This window comes from Limulus polyphemus, unplaced genomic scaffold, assembly GCF_000517525.1.
Source record: "Limulus polyphemus unplaced genomic scaffold, Limulus_polyphemus-2.1.2 Scaffold4632, whole genome shotgun sequence".
Classification (NCBI taxonomy): domain Eukaryota; kingdom Metazoa; phylum Arthropoda; class Merostomata; order Xiphosura; family Limulidae; genus Limulus; species Limulus polyphemus.
In genome coordinates this window covers 41,483-61,956 of record NW_013670242.1, presented here as the reverse complement: position 1 = coordinate 61,956, position 20,474 = coordinate 41,483, and the positions used below count along the sequence as shown (strand labels likewise).

Genomic DNA, 20,474 nt, shown 5'->3' with positions numbered 1-20,474 from the left:
TACAATGAGACAAACAACTCTAAAAACAATTACACCTTAATCTTAAGCATAGTGCATAAAAATTATAAAAGGGAATGAATGAACGATTCAAGTGCTCACACCATAGTTACAACGTGCAACTAAACTTACAAAATAAGTCAGCTGACACTACATCAAATTCAAAATACATCTGTTACACAATAATGAGAAGAAAATAGAACCCAAAAACACATTGACAGTTATACACTGCCCATCAAAATAAACTCTTCATAGATAAACAAATATATTAAAAATTGTTCATTTAAAAAGGGGGAATAGAGATCTTCAAAAATACAGAAAAAAAGATAGGTAGCTTAAAGTGAAAATGCAATCGCAAAAAAAGTAAACAAAGAAGCTTAAGGTTTAAAGACATAGTGCTGACATTATTTCCTCAAGCTACAAATCCTTATTCTGACTCCATTTCTAAAGGCTATCATAAATTTTAAATGAAATGCGTGTTGGCTAGTACTTATATCTATATCCATCTATCCCTGTCTCTCTCTACATATATATCTACATTCAAGTTTTATCGTTGTTTTTTTAGTTGTATAGCCGTCTATATAGATGGCCATATGAATTTTTCAACTTGCATATATATTCAAAATATAAGACAATGTGTCAAAATATAATTGTATATGCATACAAATAAGTATTTTTATTATTTCTCATAGTTGTTATATTTCCTCTTCCACCCCTCGACTGGCCATAGTAAGGCCATCATGGTTTGCTGCAACTGGCCAGATTTCCTCTTGGAGCGATATTCTACAAACTCTACAAGGTCGAAAATGTGTTAATTAACAATTATGAATTGATTACATTAATATACCTTCCCCTCCATTTCTGATGGAGTTTGGGTTATGACACTTCTACGGCCTTCTTCCACTGTGACGACCCTAAACTCTGGTGGGCCGTCGCTGCGGTATACGTCATCTGAAACTAAATATTTTCTAAATAAAATATATATACGTAAAAAATTCTGTCTCATTTTTGCCTACAGTCGCCATAAAAATCACCATCTCCTGCTTGCACTATTCTTGCCACTCCTTATAGTCAGCTTCAATGGTGTCTATTCTATCTTGAGTATCTATAAAATTCACAATCATGCAGTGTTGGCTATAATACGACACTTACCATCAGCCATTACCATGATTACCGATTCGATACTTGAAACTGAGCTTGGTGCTGCCTTTTAAACTATTACTTAAATATTATTTGTTGTGGAAGACAGCCTAGACATTTGTATAACGTTTTAGAAGACTGGGTAACATGATCCTGTCAGCAGCCTCGTGTCTGAAAGGGCAGGAACCATATACATAAATAAATGATATAGTTGGAACAATAGGTTGATAATTGCTATGGTGCATGTGTCATGCCTGCCATATGAATATTAAATTACATCCACGATCTGCATGCAGCTATATACGTATGCATGCAGTAGATTATGAGGCTCTATATAAATTACAGACTACATTAAAACGATTGTATGTCAATGGTTATACAGCCACTGTAGTCAAATAAACTTAAAATCTACCCTACACAATGTACAATGATACATTTAGTAATATTGCTCAGGTTTTATCACAATACTTAATGCCATTTTTGCTATAGGCTGGCAGAACAATATTATATGATAATAAATAAAGATTAAATGAATGATATCTATTATGAACAACTACCGTGGTTCATGATCAAAGTTATAATCACAAATTAAATTTTAAAGATACAAAATTGAACATACTGTGTAATGTTAAACATTAATGAAATTCCTTAATACAGAAGGTGAAACAGGAACACAGCAACAACAAAAGAAAAGCAGAGATGCATATTAAAATAAACAACACATACACTTAAATTAAAATACATATATAAAATATACATTTACCCAACAGAAAATGCAAAGTCTCTCAACCCTCACCTCAATCTCGTCAGTAGACACTCCAAGATGGCAGATGACCTTTGACTGACCATGTTGATATGAATGAAATCACAGACTTGGGTAAAGGCTGATCTCGTCTGTGTCAGCGCTATGTACAGCTGGTAGGCGTCCTCTGCAAGTAGGAAAAGTGGACTTCCTGACCACTAACTGTGTTAGTGCCAAGCTGGTGGTGGTACTAGCTCAGTGGTTGTGTTGTGGGTCACCACAGTGTCTGTGTTGATTATTATTACCAGAGCTTTCATGGCTGCTTGTTTGTCCCCTTTCCTCTGAAATATCATCAAAGAGCACAGCTGACCGTCCAGAGCCGGGCACACAGCTGTTGGCACATTTGCCAAATGGTTAAAAATTCATTGCTGGGACATTTGATGAGTGCCTCATTAAAAACGCCTTGATTCTTTCTTCACTGGAGTTTTGGGAGGCATTAGGGACATCCTACATCCTTGTTTTTTGGGCTACCTGCTGGCTTGTTTCTGTCAGCACTGTTGGTTCCACTGGCTTTTATGCTACTAGTGCTTATAAGTTCATGGTGGTTTTGGCTTTGACCGGCCAGTATACGGTTGATAAGAGTAGCCCAGACTTGACACAGTGATATTCTGCATGTCAGATGTGTTAGTAAGCAATGCATCTTCATCCATGGGTTCCACAACATCAAACATCAGGCCAGCACTGGGAACCTTGAGATCAGCCACGTACGTCAGATGTCACCAAAGAGAGTATTGATCATCGTAATAGTTCTCCAGTGCAGCAGTAAAAACTTATGAGTAGTAGTCAACAGTTAGAAGAGATGGTCACTTGCTAGTCTAAGAAAGATATAGCCAGATGGATCAATAATTTGATCTTAAATAGGAAAAGTCCAAGATAGAAAATCTGAGGTCAGATGGATTCCAATTGGTCAGAATTAAGCCAAGTATGTAGGTTGTAAAGACAATCATAACTCTGCAATGCAGCTACTACCTTCATTTGACCAATAACTATGACTGTGTTGCCACTTATTGTCATTCCCGTGACAATGGTCAACACAGCTTACCATTAAACCCAAAACTATTTCTCCCATTACCATCTGTTTGTTTCGTAAACAGAATCCTTGGCTGCAGCATTGAATGTCAGGGGCATATTCTTTTCACTTCATTCATGGGGATCTATGATTAAAGCCAAACCTTCCCTTCATGATCCCATGTTCATCACCTAACCAAGATGTTTTGAGTGTCATGGATTCGGTTTTCTAGGAATGTTCAGGGACATGACTTATTTTAGAGTAGTCTATCCCTGGTCTCTGGTGGCAAAGCAATAATTTATTGTCAACAGCTCCCCCACTAGTTCTGTGTGACCACAGGCTCATTCAGGATCCACAATTGCCCACACAGTATACTTTACAGCTCAGAGAGGCTCAACATGGCCCTGTGGTTCATTATCTTGGTCATTCAAACTTGTCATCTCATCAACCAACGAGATAGCTCCTGTTGGTGGACATTGTCCACCAATGGCATCTACCAGTTTTTTTTAACAATCTCAGGTAGCTTTGATTAGAGCTTGTGTTGTCTTTCTCTGGTTGGTGAAGGCCTGGGAGTCCTATATATACTGAACCATTTGGTCTCAGACTCGACAGATGCCACATCACCATTATAAGCCTCAATAGTTGGTGCTTCCCCTGCACTGAAGTCAATGCTCAGGGAAAGAGCATGATTAGCCATTCTGGGTGCACCAGGCATCGACTCTTTTTTCCTGAGTTAGTGGCTGCAGCAAGATGGAAATCATAGACCTTCTTATCATCAGCAAATTACATTCTCCAGGAAAGGAATTCTCATTGATTCAATAACTCTTTCGAACAACAGTCTCCTTCCAGTGATTTAAAGTAGTATGAAATGTTAGAAATTGCCATTTTCAAAACGAAGAAGTTTTTTAAAACTTAAACTCAAAATTAGATGAATAGGGCAATGAACATGTAAACAGAAAATGGAAAAACTTTACAATAAGATATGTTTTGGCTAAAGTACAAATATATTTTTCCTTCTATCACTCTGTGGTATTTTCAGGTAAAACTGATTTTCCTCAGAGCAGTGGGACAGATCCACTGAATAACAGGAGATTCCGCAAGATACGTATTACAGAGTTGTCCTGGATTTCTCTGAAACTGTGATTTCGTGAGGATGAGTACAATGAAGAACCTATATTTGATAACACAAACATACTGTGATTATGATATTGGACAGTTGCTTTTTATGGATAGTTTTCTTTCCAAACTGTATTAGTCAAGATAATATACCAGACTCTCTGAACCTTACATTACCTGCTTCCAAGGTAACATCAGATTTAGCCAGAGCAACTAACGTTTTCATATGACTGGGCATGCTTGTTCGAACTTATGGGAAGCTGTAATCTTGAGTCATTGCCTGATCTTCCATTGCAGGGCACTGCTGTTGACATTATTGCATAATGTACAGATTTACAGCCAAAACACCCATGAGCAAGTCAGATGTTTTCTCAGGAGAATGACAAAGAACAAATTCAACTGGAATGAAATCATACCAGAACAACTGATACATACCGAATAGTACTATATTAAAACAAAAGGATAAAAAATACATGCAAGATGTGCTTATGTATCACAATGCACATATGTTAATTAATATATTTATTGTTTAAGGGTTTGTATTTTTCGGTTTTTAACCATTTATGCTATTTATTTAACATATAAAATGTTTCCTTTGATCATTCTTTTTGTCTTTCTTGTTTCCCTTTTCTCTAAGTTGTTTAAAGCCAGATTCTTATAGGAAATTAGCATGGAGACGAGAACCTGTTGTTTAAGGTATACACCCACAAAAATAGGATAGCAAAAGTAATATAATTATTCAGTAATGACTGTATGATTAAACTATAAATATGATTTGGTATTTCTGTTAGTATTGTACATGCAAAATATCTGTTTGATAGGTAATTAATATTAAGTTTGATCAGAGCAAGAAGTTAGTGGAAAATCATCCTCTGAAAATGATTTAAAACAGCTAAACAAGGCTTAGCATTAGTCCCGGCATGGTTTCACATCTCATGAAATGTAGCTGATAAGAGTTTAGCATTTTGTAGCAGACTGAAATGTAATAGTGATTCTCACAAAATAAAACTAGACAATGGACTGTCTGCACTGTGTCCTTTGCAGTATTCAAATATTGAATTTTTGCAGTATAAGCTCTAAATACCAGCGAGCCATTTGGGGACTACAGAACAGAAATAATTACTCATAAAATTTCATAATATTTGTACTGTGTATGTTTTAGGTCACATTTGGCATGTTACAGATAAGTAATAGTATTTGATGTATTCTTTAAGATAATAAATCCATGTTATTTATCACTGTTATTAAGATGATTTAGTGTACCACTGAATAATTGCTGGAATCATGCAAGAGTTGAAATAAATCTAAACTTATGTTTGCAATCTCATTTGGTATAAAAGAAGAAAAGCAATATATGTATTTTTAACATTTAAAAAGACAGCAGAAAAATAATGTTGTAATGTGTTCTATCATTCAGTGGGTTCTTTTTGGGAAAATTATGCCATGTAATCTACATAGCAATAACAAATTAGTTTATTTTTTCTTTAACCTACAGTTTGCTATCTCTTGTATATAGGCCTCAATTCAAAAATGACATAATCACTTACAACAGAAATTTACTCATTAATGGTACTATGGTTAATGTTTAAATAAACTTACTTGTACAATTTTACAGCTAATTGATCGAGTAACTGAATATTTGTGATAACTAAAATACAAATGAATACATCCTTGAATGACTGGTACTCTACTAACTGTAAAGTGACTCAATACTTTATTGATTCTCATATTTATTATGCAGTATAGTTTCTAGACACTTAACAAATTCTTTCAATTACTTATATTCATGAACATTTTAAGTATTGTAGGACTACTTTTATTAACCTACTTGATCATAACTTCTTGCACCCTCTAAATAACATCTAAGTTAATTTAAAACATTGAAAATATAGCTTACAACACCGATCCTTCCTGGATTGTGATGTCCATTGAACAATCTTAATACAAAAATAAAACACTACACTATACTCCATTCTCCCAAACTTATAGGTGACTTTCTTTTCCAGGGCCCAATGGTATGCAAGTGAGATAATCTACAGTCCTTTATTGTCATTGGCTTTCCTGTTGTTGTTGAGGGAGTTCTTCTTAGGTAAGGTGGTTGAGGTTCTATCCTTGTTGATCCTCTGGAAGTGGTCTTTAAAGAAACTGTGAGTTCCTTAGCAGGTTGAGTTTCCACTGACAAATGCAGCTCTGGAGTTACCCAATTGACCATTTTGTCACAGATGTACTTATAAAGGTCATCATGGTAGATGTCATTTTGCTTGGATCACCTGCCCTTTTGGATATTGTAAAGCACATCACTGATTCTTTTGAGTAAAACACACACATGGTCCTTCCCAACACAAGCTTAACTTTGGAGTTCATCCTTTCTTGCAGCAGGGATTGCACAACAATGCTATCTTACCTTGATAGAATCCAGTCTTATCAGCTTTAGTATAATAGTGACTTCTCATTTTATCACAAGCTAATTTAAGTCTTTCCATGGTAACATCATCAATGGTGGTCCTTAACATCTATACATATTCTGTGTGAGACCATTCTGAATGGCCATTTTCCAGATGACAGTACATAAGGTCCAGTGACACATTTAAGTTTTCTTCCATACATCAGTAATTATGGTGTTTTGCCTCTACTTTCATGTACTGCTGTACAATAACTCATCAATAACAGTGGAAAATCTTGATCCAATGTTTTCTGATGTTTATCCACAAAATTGGCCAATTGATTTAACAGTGGTTGTATCTCTCCACCATGCCATCAGTCTTGAGAATATGGATGAAGGGCTGTTGATTTTGCCATTTTGATCCAAAGGATCTGACAAATTTCCATATACAAGGCTAATATAAGGTTCTGTTCCTGATATGAATAAAGTTCTATAGGCACACCAAATCTTGAAACAAATTCTTAGATGAATTTCTTTATTAGAGTTTCCAACTGTTAATTTGTGGCAGAGATACAAGCAAATTGTTAGATATACATGACTATTTCATTTAAATTTAATATGAGAGTTATGATCTAGATAGTTATAAAGCACAAGTGTTAAATTTAATATTTTTAGAAGTGATAACTTATCACAGGTTTGCCTACATCACTATTTGAGAATCATTTGTTATGTAGTTAAATTGTTATGAATTGACGTCATGTTAATCGTACCTTCTGAATTTTTTTCGTTGTTTTAAGTGAGTATTGTTACATCAAAACATCTCGTACTTTATAGAAAGTTTTAGGCCTCAGTCGGGCAAAATATATATATATATATATAGACCAAGTTAGTGCAAGTAACTAAGTTATAAAAAGTGAAAGTAAAATTGAAAAAAATTAACTTGGACTGCATGTGACTTTAGCTGTAACAAGTGATTTCTAAGGTGAGTTTCACAGCTTTTACTGTAATAAAAGACAGAAGAGAATAATTTGTTTTGTCAAAGAGTGTTCTAAATAATTGAATCCACCTGTGTGGACTTTTGAAAAGGAGACAATTATTTAAAGTTCTGGATATAACTGTGATAATCAAGTGTAACAAATTTTTGTTCATGCATTTGACTTGTTTTGAATTTATTTTAAAGCAATGGATTGTGTGCTCTCCATTTATTGTTGAAATTTATCACCAACAAGTCACAGACACCTACAGTAAAGAATTCTGGTCCTATAAAATCTGACACACATTGACAGTAACTCTTTCAAACACAATACTGCTGTAACTGCCTAGGTTTTTTCTTTTATAGACCTTGTCATTCACAGTAGAGCTCACATGTTTCACACCAATTCTCAACAAATTCACAGCACCTAACCTAATACAAGTGTTCTCTCACTTGCTTTAGTATTTTCTAACATGTAAATGTTCAGCCATTGGAATACTGTGGAAATGATGGAGAGCTTCAAACTTTCAAAGCTGCAGAAGAATTCCCAGTGTTTACATTCTTCATAACATTTTTTCTTTGGGATAATGCAAAAGCATTTATATTGTTCTGGGTAGTGATGCACAGTGTTAAATCTCTACTCCTGTAGTTTATGGATCCATCTTGCTATCTGGCCTTCTGGAGTGCAAAAATTCACCAACCACTTCAATGCTGCATGATCTGTCCAAAGTGTAAACTTTTGCCCATATAGGTAATGATGGGATTACTTAGGGCTTAAACAATGCTAAGTACCTTTTTTCTAGTTCTACAATACCTCCTTTCTATAGTATACCCACTGCAAAAATCACTGGCATCTGTATCTGAATTGAGTGGATGCTCAAGAATTGGGTATGCCAATACAGTTGCAGTGGTCAGTCTTTTCTTCAGTCTCTTCAATGCTTGTTCATAATCAGCAGTTCAACAAAACCTATTTGGCTTTTCAAGTAATTTGTGTAGAGGAAGAGCTATGTTAGAGAATAATTTTAGAAAATGACATTAGTAAGAACACAGTCCCAGAAGTCCTGTTACTTCACACAGATTATTTGGTGTTGTTCAATTCTGAAAAGAGTCAAACTTCAGTGGATCTGTAGACACTCCTTTTCTGCTGACTATGTGTCCCAGGAAACTCACTTGTTCACACAATTATCCACACATCTTAGGATTCAGCTTAAGGTTCTCTTTCCTTAACCAGTCCAGAACCTTCCTTAGCCCATCATACACATTATCAAATTTTCTCCCATATGCATTTATGCCATTCAAATAAATGAGTTCTATGTTCTAGGTTAGTTCAGACAGAGTATATTCCATTGAATGTTGAAATGTAGCAGATGTATTAAATAATCCAAATGGTAACACAATAAATTGGTACAACCCATTTCCTGCAGTAAATGTTGTCTTCTCTCCACTTGCTTTGTTAACTTGCATTTGCCAATATCCACTCATAAGTAATGAAAACCATTCCAGATAGAACATCCAAAGTACAGTCAATCCCTGGCAGTGGGTAAGCATTTTTGTTTGTGACTTCATTCACCTTCTGGTAGCCAAGGCTGATGAGAGAGGGGGGGGGGCAGCTAACCCAGGGCCGGTTTCTGTTGAGGGGCTCGGCAGTGGGATATTCCAAAGCTCACTAGAAATGCATACTACTTAATGAGCTAAAATGGTGACTGCTTTTTCATGGATTCATAAAGAAATCTGTCACCTAAATTTCTTTTATGAAAAATCAGCTAAAGTTAATAAGTAGAATGAAAGGGGAGCCCAATGATATTTCTTGCCCTCCAGGGCCTGGGCTGGCTGTCAAAGTCCCTGCTGGTAGCCTATACAGAGAGCCTTGTGGCACCATCCTTCACAAGTACAGTAGGTGATGCCTATGGACTAGTACTTGGTTCCATCACTTCATGTTCCTTCATAGTTTCTATCTCTCTGAAAGCCTCAACCTATTTTGCAAGTGGAAATCATTTGGCTAACTGATGTGTTGAGTCTGCATCTTGAGTATCAGATTTGAGAGAGATTTTATTTATTTGGTCTAAATTGTTAGGGCCATTAGAGAATGTGTCTTTATATTCTATGAGCAAATTATGTAATATCTAGCACTAATCAGCTGTAAGGCCTCTATGGCTCAGATTATACAGTTCTTATAAGTGAGGTGGTAAACTGTTTTTAGGTGAGGATTTGATATCAAATTTTCTACATCTTTTCTAACAGGTAACTGCTTCTGGTACACATTGATGTGGAAGTACTATCTGTAGCTTCACATCTTGTAATGTCCCATTGAGATTTGATTCAAATTTTATGATTTTTTTTGTGTTCATGACCATAATAATGACTTCTTTTATTCTTAAGATCCATGACAGTTATACCAACCATTAATCCAACAGGAAGTACTTTAGTGTTTGCTGCTATTATGGCCCTGTCACTAGATGTAAATTTATTTTTTAACAAAGCCTGGTATGAGCATTTCACTTCCTGGTGATACAATGACTGTTTTCCCTTTTATCATGGAAAATTCATCCTCTGTGTTGCACAGGGATTTTCTGGTCATAAACTGTAACACTATTTGAAGCCTAATCTTGCATCCAAGTCTCCATATTAAGTCAGTTCCCAATAGGTACTCTTATTCGATGTCAATCAACCACTTGTCATGAAGTGTGGAGAAGCTTCTTACAGTAAGGGTAGCTTACAACTTGCATCCTGATGGAACTTTATGTCCACTTACTGTTTACATCACTCTATCTTCTTTCATCACTGCTTTAGGCAGTTTCTCACCTTTCATTACCAAATCTTGTCAAACTATTGTAGTAATGTCAATCAACATACTGCAAGGTTTCCATTAATAAACTCCTTTGACTTGTAGATTGGTTTCTTTAGTTATTGAACGTTTTATCTCATTAGGAGCAAATATGGAATATTCTCAGCTGAACTTGACTTATAAATCCAGGTAATTCTTGTTTTTTATGTCTTTTTAGCTCTTTGATGTTCCTTTGAGCCGGTTGGGCACATCTACTTATTCTTAGGGTATTGTCTCCTTGGTATATTAACAGCTGTTGATTCCTTACAGTGTCTGCTGTAATGTTCAGATATCTCAAATCTATAGCAGTTCTCTGTTTCTGGTATTCTTTGAGAGGAATTCTTATTCCCTGTAAGCTTTTGTCTGCAGTTCCTGGCAATATATACCTATTGTCTTGTGGTTTTATTTCCTCCATTCTCTGTAATTAGTTGTCTAACTAGTCCTTTCAGTTCTTTTAGACTATCATCAAGGGTGGCTGATGTTTTCATACTGCTTAATATGATGATCTGTAAATTCTAGATGTTGTCCTTAGCTGTTTATCTGTGACTAGTACATTCTATTTCCACTGCAAACTTCAGAGATCTACACCTATTTTGTTTCAACTTAATTCTCAAAGCCTTGTACGTTATAGCATCTGTAAATTGCATGGTCACATGCCAACAAATCCATTATTTCATGTGGAATATTCAGGTAAGATAAATGGACAAACCTTTCCAAATATTCTGAAAGTTCATCTAAAGTCTCTTCTTTCCTTCATACTCTGTTCTGGAATTTTGCTCTTGGGTGCTATTCCAAATTTGTTGGTTAAGGCAGCTACCAATGCTTGATAGTTGTTATGGCTCTCAGCTGGAGGTTACTTAGTATCATTAAAGCTGGTCCTGTCAAATCTTGTTGTTCACTTTTCCATTTGTGTACTTTGGAAATTATTTTAAACTGAGTCAGATATATCTCCCATAGTACCTTTCCATCACAGTCTGTTGGTTTCTCAATGCTATTGATTAGGCCAACTAAATTCTGGAACTGGAGTTTGTAGTGATATGGCTGGAGAAGTCCAAGAAGGTCTTGTGGTAACAGATTCCACAACAGTAATGATAAATGGTGTAGAAAAAATAAGTTCTCAAATTCCATATTTATAGTAGATGGTGTTTTAGGTTGGAATTCTTGGGCTGATGCAGAAAGAGGTTTAATCTTTGCATTTACCAATTCACTTTCTGTATGCTTTATTCTGTCACTAATGTTCTTTTCCACCTTTTTTTAATCCAACTGTTATAATCTTTCTGTACAACATAATGTCATTTTGTTCTTCTTTTAATTTTCTTGACAGCCTTCCTATGCTTTTTTGATGTCTTTCTGCATTTTTTCAAACTTGTTGTTGTAATCCCTCTGTACATCCCCAATAGTTTTGTGATCTTGTCTTCAATAAGATTTACCCTTGTTCTTAATTCTTTCAGTATTATGTCCTGTTCCCATAATTTTCTATCTTATTTTTCTAATGTTCTGACCTTTTTTCATGATCTTCTTTTAATTTTCTGTTATTTTCTTCTTGTTCTTCATTTAATTGTTTCATTATCTCTTTAAAAGTTTTGATCTTGTTTATGGATCTGGTAACCATGTTGAAATTAAACAAGGCTATATTTTGTTTACCAAAATAATTCCACTTTTGAAATCAGTGTTGTAATGTATTTTATCATTGGACAGGTGTTTTTAATTGTTTGGTAAAAATAAGACCAATATTCATGAACATTCTAAGTATTCTAAGATTACTTTTATAAACCTACTTGATCTTAACTTCATGTGCCCTATAGATAACTTCTAAATTAAAAAAATTTAAACTATATCTTACAACAATAAATTAGTATGTTCTTGTAATAAAAGCTGTTTGTACTGGCATACATAGGTCAACCTAGAAATGTAGCTGAAACTTTTATACTTGTACTAATGAAAACTCCAACTGGTTCATGCACCATGGCGGGTTCAACAAAGGTTAACAGTCCTGACCAGCCAGAAAACATGGGCGATACACAGTTTTCTTTAGAAGCAGTACCTGTTATGTTGAACAGTACTGATAAAGAAGATTTTGGAACAAGGTAACTGTACAATATATATGATATTATATACCTACCTATTCATATGGGATATGACATTTTTTGAGGAATGACATTTAATATTTTTTGTTTTGGCTTGTAAAGTTGGAAATATCTATCTGGCTTATTTCTATCTTTTTAGTGTCTCAGTTCTAATGCTTTTAAAAGTTATTTGCAGAGAATGAAATCCACTTAATAAGATATATATATATATATATATATTGTTCTTTAAAAAAATTTTAAATCTTGTAAATAATTCCAATAGTAACTTCTATTAATTTCTAAATTATAATATTATTATCACTCCTAAATATTTAAATTGACATGTTTTACTTGGGTTTACAAACCTATTATAGGCATTAAAACTAAACTTATCTTTTGATTCCCACCATTTTTGAGTTTGTGATCATTGTTGAACACCTACGATAAAGAGAACATATTCAAGCATGATAAATATTAGCTTGAGAAAGTACTGCTTATTAGAAATTTGCAGATAACATTGTACTGGACATTTATACATGAAACATACTTTATTTTAAGCAATTTAATAATTAATGAATCTTAAAAATTATTAATTCTTCCAGACCACCTTTTTTTCTGCCATATAAAAATACAAAAATGGATAATTTACAAGTGCGGTGTCAAAAGGTTTTATTCAAGTGCTAATTTTTAAGAAGAATTATAATTCAGTTTTACAGAATGTATAGTTTTTAATTGTCATGATTTCTGGTTAGTAAAGAGCTGTAACTGACTTATTATATAACTGATTTTTCAGCACTGACAAAGAAGACTGCTTTGATAAAGGGTGTGTATCATTTGATTGTTAAGTAATTAATTAAGTGTCAATGAGTAGCAATGATGTTAAACTTATAAATGGTAAATCAAAAAACTTTTTACGCCTAACAAAAATGATTAAAATAATGTTTTACTGCAGATGTTTGTACTTAGAAGTTATTTTTTGCATATTAATGTTTTTGAGTTCTTTGAATTTTAGGAAGATAATAGATGTCATTATTATTTTACCAGTTTCATTCTGGCAATACATTCTTGAATATATATATAAATTAATAGCTCTAAAGCTTTCAAAGACTAAATTGTAAATAGGCGATTTTTAATCAACACTATGAAACAACAGTCAATAATGATGACATTGATATAAGTCAGAAAAATTACAAAGCGTATCAAAAATCAAAATTAATTTTTCAATTACAAGTCCTCCTTGTCATCATTAAAACTCATAACAGATAATGTCAATGGCCATATCACCCAAATGCATTGGAGATATTCCATCTACCAGCTAGACAAGATCAAGATGCTGATGTCAAGCTAGCCAGCAACTAAGGAATATCAGTTAAAGGTTAGGAGTTGAATGCTTGAACCCACAACTTTTCAACTCCTACTATCTTTTGCTGTCTGCAACCAGACAATTACCTTTAATATTTAGATATATTCTTAAAGTAGAAATAAACCACCCTAAGATTTTACAATGTAAAACTCCCAACCTTCACCCTTTTATGAGATGCAGAAAAAAAAAGGCAAAAATATTCTTATAGTAGAAATGGACCACCCTATATTTTTCCAAATAAGACTCCAGACCTCCACCCTTTTGTTTAATAATTACAAAATGATGTTAAACAGAACTAAAACCCTTACTTTAATAGCTCTTCCCTTTCTCTTGAAAAATTGTTCAAGTATAAACCAGGTGAGTTGAGACAAACCAAGCTATCTGAAGTTGGTCTTTCTGCCCCAGGTTACTGAACAAAATACCTAAATGTTTTAAAATTAGTCACTTATAAGCCAAGGATAACCTTGAGTAACTAACGAGCTCTATGTAATCCACAAGGTAGTTTTCATAACTGAGAGTTTACTTTTTAATATAATTTCATATTCATTATAAGAGAGTATTAACATTTTTATATATGCCAGTCCTTATAACTATTATTTTGCAATTTACCTATGAATAATTGAACATTATCCATAAAAGAATTACTATCATTACAAATTGTTAAAAATCTTTTTAACCGAGAAATATTAATTTATTTTAGCAGTATAGATGGAACAATACTCTTAGGGTTAGTAGACCAAGGATGGGAAAATCAAATTACTTTCTTTTATCAAAAATAGACAACTGCACTCTGCCTTCTACAAAATTAATCTCTAAGTATATGAGTGCGCATGAACATCACTACTATTGCTTCTTTCTATTATAAGTTTCTGACTAGTTTGACATTGGCACTTGGATCTTGTCCGATAGATGGAATGCCCCCAATTTATTTGTGTGTTATGGCCACAGACATTATCCGCTATGAGTTTTAATGATGACAACAAGGACTGGTAATTAAAAAATTATTTTTGATTTTTGAGTCTGTTTGTAATGTCTTTCATTTATATATATATTTATATAAATTGTAAAATATGGTTATAAATCAAATACATGCTGGACTTCATCACCTGGTTGTAAGATAGCAAATTCTACTTTTATTTTTTTATGATTTTGTTTACCACTCATTTATTATTCCTTCTATTGTTTAATTCAACTATAAAGTGCTAACTGACAAGAGGATAAAAGTAGAGCTAACATCTATAGAAAGTCAACCCCTTTCCAACTGCAATACTTAAAATGAGGGTAGAGTAGTTAAAAATACAAACTTTTGTTTCTTGTGTGCACTTATTTTTTTGTTAGTTAAGCAATTAAATTACAATAACTTAGATAAGTTTCTGCTAGATCACTGGTGTAATTTCTATGTATTTTTCTTTTTTCATCCAGAATGTTATGCATTGAAGAGGAACTCAACCAGTTAGGTGTGGAGCTACAAATTCCTAAGTCTCCCACAATTTCATTACCAAAAACAGAACTGATCCCCACTCAAGTGGCAAAATCTACAAATGAAAACATTGTACAAAACTGTGTTCCAGAAGTGAAAGAAATGGAAGTTGATTACCATAATGAGGGACCTCGATTAGCAAGCTGGCTGCAGGGGCTATTGACATGTCTTAGGCCTATGTGGAATATCATAGGCAAGTCTGTTAACAATGAAAACAAAGGTAAGATTTTATCAACTTTTTACTCATTATGAAGAACCACATATGTAACATGTTGAAAATATCATTTATTCATTTATTATTTATTATATATCATTTCTGCTTTTATATCTATTTCAATACTCCATTTCAAATGTATCAAAAAAATCCTAACATATATATATATACCCTTATTTTATAACATCATCTGAAGTCCTTATATTTATATCTTTAATTCTTCAGTATCAGTTACCCAGCATTTTTCCTCTTTTCAACTCATTTTAGCATCATTTTAAAGTACTGATCAGAGTACCATATAAAGAAATATTCCAAGAAGTTAAATTTGCATGAATTTTTGATAAATGTCATATTTTATGATGTTGAATGGGTAATGATGTAAGTGTTTTAGGACTTTGACATATGAAAACTTTCTAATAGTTAAAATGTTGTAAAAAACAATATAAATATTTTTTATGAGAGGTGTTCAGGGACTATGGTAATGATACAAGGATGAGTGCCTAGGTGTAAAGCCCTTTCTTTGGCCATCACTGAAAGTGTTCTATGTGATGGATTTGGTTTTGGACTGTTGCTTTGTAGTGCAACTTTCACTGAAGAAGGTTCTTACACAAAACACTTAGGTCAGTATTGTTTCATTCCTCTTTACATGCCTTCCAAAGTCTGTCATGAATGGATTACGTGAGCTTGTACGAGGTCCTGTGTGAACAAATGAAAAATGCTGAAGTCCATTGCAGTTGTATATGTGGTGGTTTAATTGGTGTGCAAAAGGTATAGCATGAATTAACATGTATACTTGCACCTTGTGAAGAAACTGGTATGTTGACTTGAATGTGTGGCTGGATGTTTTGTCATGCCAAGGGAAAAGAAACACCTTATTAGCACCCATTCCACTAGCGATGGTATTGCCTTGCATTATAATAGTATCATCACATTAAGTTGAGAGTATATGGAGTTCATTGTGATATTTGTTTTTACCCTCTGGATGTTTAACTCACCATCTTAGTTGCACAACCATAAATCTTTGGAAAAACTTTCACAATATGTTGTGTACCAATTTATAAGTGTCACATCACTAAACATACTTAACTGCAGTCATTTAGTTAGATATATACTTCATCCATTGTGATGGTAAATTTCTGTTTGACTCATTTGACCTTCATTTCAGCTGTGTTGAAAGAATTTTCCATGAACTTCTGCTGTTTTTTGTTATTTCAAAACAACTTTTTGGATCCATGCTGAGCCCTTCATCATGTTGACTAAATCCACTTTAAAAGAAGATTTCAGCTGTGTGTTTTAAGAGTAGCTCTAGGATGTGGCTCTTATTGTTTTTATAGACCTAAATTCATTTTAATTAATTTGTATAAAGTTCCAAAGGTAGGTGGTTCTTACTTTAGCTGCAGTGGATCACTGTGCTCTTTGGTTACTTCTAGTGACAAGGTGATTAACTTTCTTTACTACCTCTGGTATGTGACTAGTAGCTGGTTGGGGAGTAGGCTAGTTTTTCTTGGTTGGAATTTAATAATGCCTTCTCTTGCTTATCTAATATGATCCAATACAATAGATATCCCTTTCTTTCAAAAAGTTGAATTTTGTGCTTGCATGTCTTTATAATTGCAGACTAGAAGCACATGAATCTGAAAATTGTGTAATATAACTCTTCTGGAAGGTGTTGAGTTTAGGCACCACATTGCAAATCAACACATTTCAACTGAATTGCAAGAAGATCTGGATTTACAGCATTTGTATTAATATGTGACAAGAATGGCCAGGGTCATGGTGATGTTATATACATATTGTTGCCATATATCATCAACAACTCTGTCTATCTATCCTGTAAAACTCTGTATTACATAGAAATATAGGAAATTTATAATTCCACAATAGATACCACAACCAGTCACAATCATTATCTTTATTAAAGCATTGCTGCAGTTTCTTGTGTTTTTATGTAAATAATTATTTTGTCAGTCAATCAGAAAAATTATAAGATGTATTCTTATGAGTTACATAGAACTAAAACTGACAAAACATTAGTGAAGTAATAACAAGTTGAAATTTTTTTTATTATCTCTACTGTTTTAGATGACTGGGAAATTCCATTTGAAAATATCAGAGATCTCCAGTGGCTAGGAAGTGGAGCGCAGGGGGCTGTGTTTTTAGGGCGTTTAGATAATGAATTAGTAGCAGTGAAAAAAGTGCGGGAAAAGTCTGAAACAGACATTAAACACCTGAGAAGGCTGAACCATCCAAATATAGTTGCTTTCAAGTAGGTTTATGTTTTTGTTTTGATAGATTCAGGTTATTGTGTATATAGTGGTTGATTTTTATTTTAAGAACATAAGAAAAAAATAAAGTGTATCACTTTTGCCAACTTCCAAATAGGGTCATTGTGGCAAACTTCTGGACCTTCTACAAACTATTTAATTGTAGGCCCCTTTTAATACACAAGTTTGGCATGAAAGTAAGAAAATTATCTTACCTCTTTAGAAAAATAACTTTTTACACTTACATGTTTTTATAGTTATCAAAGTGAGACAATTTACATATTAATTATTGTACTTTTTATAAATCTTTTGACAACTTTCTGGAAATTCAGTCTTTTTGCATCATCTCTTTCAACAGAGAACGTGGCCATTATGTGAAATGTAGATGAAGTCATATAGGTTTTAATTATTTTCAACTTTGCAAAAATACTCTCCACAGATTCAACAGTCACTGAAGCTGTTTGTAGCACCAATGCACTCATTAGGATATACTCCTGACAAATTATTTTTGTAAATAAAGTATATTTATGATGATAGAAAAAGATGTAGGTTCAAAAATTCAATTTAATACAAAAATACAATGCTCTATAACCCTTTCATTTTCATTTAGCTCCTGAAAAAGAAATTAATTAAGGTCAACCTTTGGAAAGTGCTCGGGTTATAGGGTATCATATTTCTTGTGTAATTATAGTACAGCATTCAAAAAAGTGTCAAATGTCTATCAGTGCTATGGCTAAAGGGCATACTGGCATAATTCCTGACCAAAAATCAGCCATATATGGCCTTAAAAAAATATTGAAGTTGTTTTACTACCATGGAAAAATTAATATGGCTCCTGCCACTTTAATGATAGTACAGTAATTTATGATCTCATTCTTGTAGTTTTCTGAAGTTCTGCACAAGATGATCTGTGCAGTTCACACAGTAGAGCTGCAAAAATAATACTCTCTAACAGCCAAAAGTTTGTATTGGTGCACTTGTGAATGATCTAATTTTGTAGTTAAAAAAATTAAATATATAATTGTAATGTCATTATATGTGTTTATCAATTATGACTACATCTAGTGATTGAATTTACTAAATTAATCCTATGCCAAATTTCACCTTTTGAAATAATAAAATAATTCATAATTAGTTAAATTACTTTTTATCACAAAATGTTACTGCTGCACTTTGTAAAAAATTTTAAAATTACTCCCACTGACTGAGTTTTGCGAGTGGTCACTCTTTACAAAAAAAATTTATCTAGAGCACCATCAATGGGAGAATTATAGCTAGATTTTGAAGGCCAGCCACTAAGTCAGTTCCATCAGTGCTAGATAGTGTTATAGCTAAGTCTATGTGCAATTTTATTAGCTTATGTTTTTCATTATGAATTACTTTAATGTCACCCAGGAGTCCAAAGATTGACATGAAATCATGGAACAGCTAAGATATATCATCCAGTTTCATTAAAGAACAGTCTACTATCATACAAAAACTATTATAGTGTAGCAAGGATTGCCTCATCTTCAGGTTCATCTTACTATAATGCATGTAGTGTGTATGTCAGTATCTATGCATGTAACAAAAACTCCTGTGCCAACTATTGAATTGCACCACCAACTAAAATTCAGAAAAAAATTCACTTTTTTGGTATTCAAGATTCAGACAATTAGGAAAATAACTGTGGTATGTGCAACAACCATTTCTTTATAATAGAACACAATTTTAAATAAAAGTACTCTCCTCACAGTAAGAATATGACTTTCACTAGGACTGTACATGAGGGTTAGATTATATTTCTGTTGGTGTAATTTTTAAATGTAGTATTGAGAAACTGGAGTTCTTAAAAAAAACTATTATTTTTCCAATAAACATTACCACTTTTAATATATAAGAACATTACATTTTATATCAGTAAAATTTATGAAAATTTTGAGCTCTGTACATTGGATCATTTTGATGCTATGAGTTGTGAATGACTAAAGGGCATAATCCAAATACTTTTCCCGTGCAGCACTTGTGAGAAAAAAAAATCCTTTTTTAGGAAATGTTCACTTTTTCTAAATATTTTTCAATGAGGTATGAATACTACGATTACTAATTACTAATTTTTCTGCCAATTAAATAGTGCTTGTCATGGCATCTTCAAAACTATTTTCTATGTAGTGAAGAAGGTTTAAAATAAATTGCTAGCAAAATCAATTCTTCTAGCTGATTGTGGTATATGCTTGCTGACTAGATGTATTTGTACAAGTGCATTACCGCAATCCAGGAAAGAAATTAGAAATTTGTACTGTGCTAGCTTATCTACTAACGATCCGGCTTCAGAATAAACTATAATATTCCTTGTAGTTTTCTTCAGTTTTGTTAACGCTGTTAAAATACCTTTTGTTTGGTATCTTACCAGTTTTACTCTTTCAATTTTACACTTCCATCTAGTGTAAGAAAGATATTGGAGAGAAATGTTGACAAAGAACATCACTAGCCTATCTGTTTGGCAATGCTGCTAAAACAGTAAACATTCTTCAAAGAAAACTAAAAATGTTATTGACCAGCAAACTTGCAGTATCACACAGTACAAGGTTTGTAGAATGACAGCCAGAAGAAAAGAAAACTGTCATTTTTTTAATTGCAACAACCCAGATTGAATGCTCTTGTGTTGCTTCTCATATTTATGTCAATATCATATTATTGACCTTTGCAAACTTTTCAACTTAAGGTTTTGAAGAATGACTTTTTATAGAGCAGAGCCCATGTTCTTCTCAATATTAATGATGGAAATGAAAATTTCTTCAACATTTTCCTCCATTTTTTAGTAAATAGACACCACCTTTTCAGAAAAAATGAAAATTTTCAGT

General features: G+C 33.3%; 1 protein-coding gene across 7 annotated transcripts in view; it reads left to right on the top strand.

Annotated features, from left to right (window-relative positions):
• Nucleotides 1–20,474, top strand: part of LOC106471452 (mitogen-activated protein kinase kinase kinase 13-like) — a 73,075-nt gene that overhangs the window by 19,907 nt on the left and 32,694 nt on the right. For all 7 annotated transcript variants that reach the window (XM_022400067.1, XM_013932056.2, XM_022400069.1 and 4 more), the window contains exons 2-5: nt 12,142–12,331; nt 13,104–13,133; nt 15,096–15,373; nt 17,450–17,633. In XM_022400067.1, coding sequence (XP_022255775.1) covers nt 12,183–12,331; nt 13,104–13,133; nt 15,096–15,373; nt 17,450–17,633 — 641 coding nt within the window. In that variant the 5' untranslated portion in view covers nt 12,142–12,182. The remainder of the gene's footprint in view (nt 1–12,141; nt 12,332–13,103; nt 13,134–15,095; nt 15,374–17,449; nt 17,634–20,474) is intronic.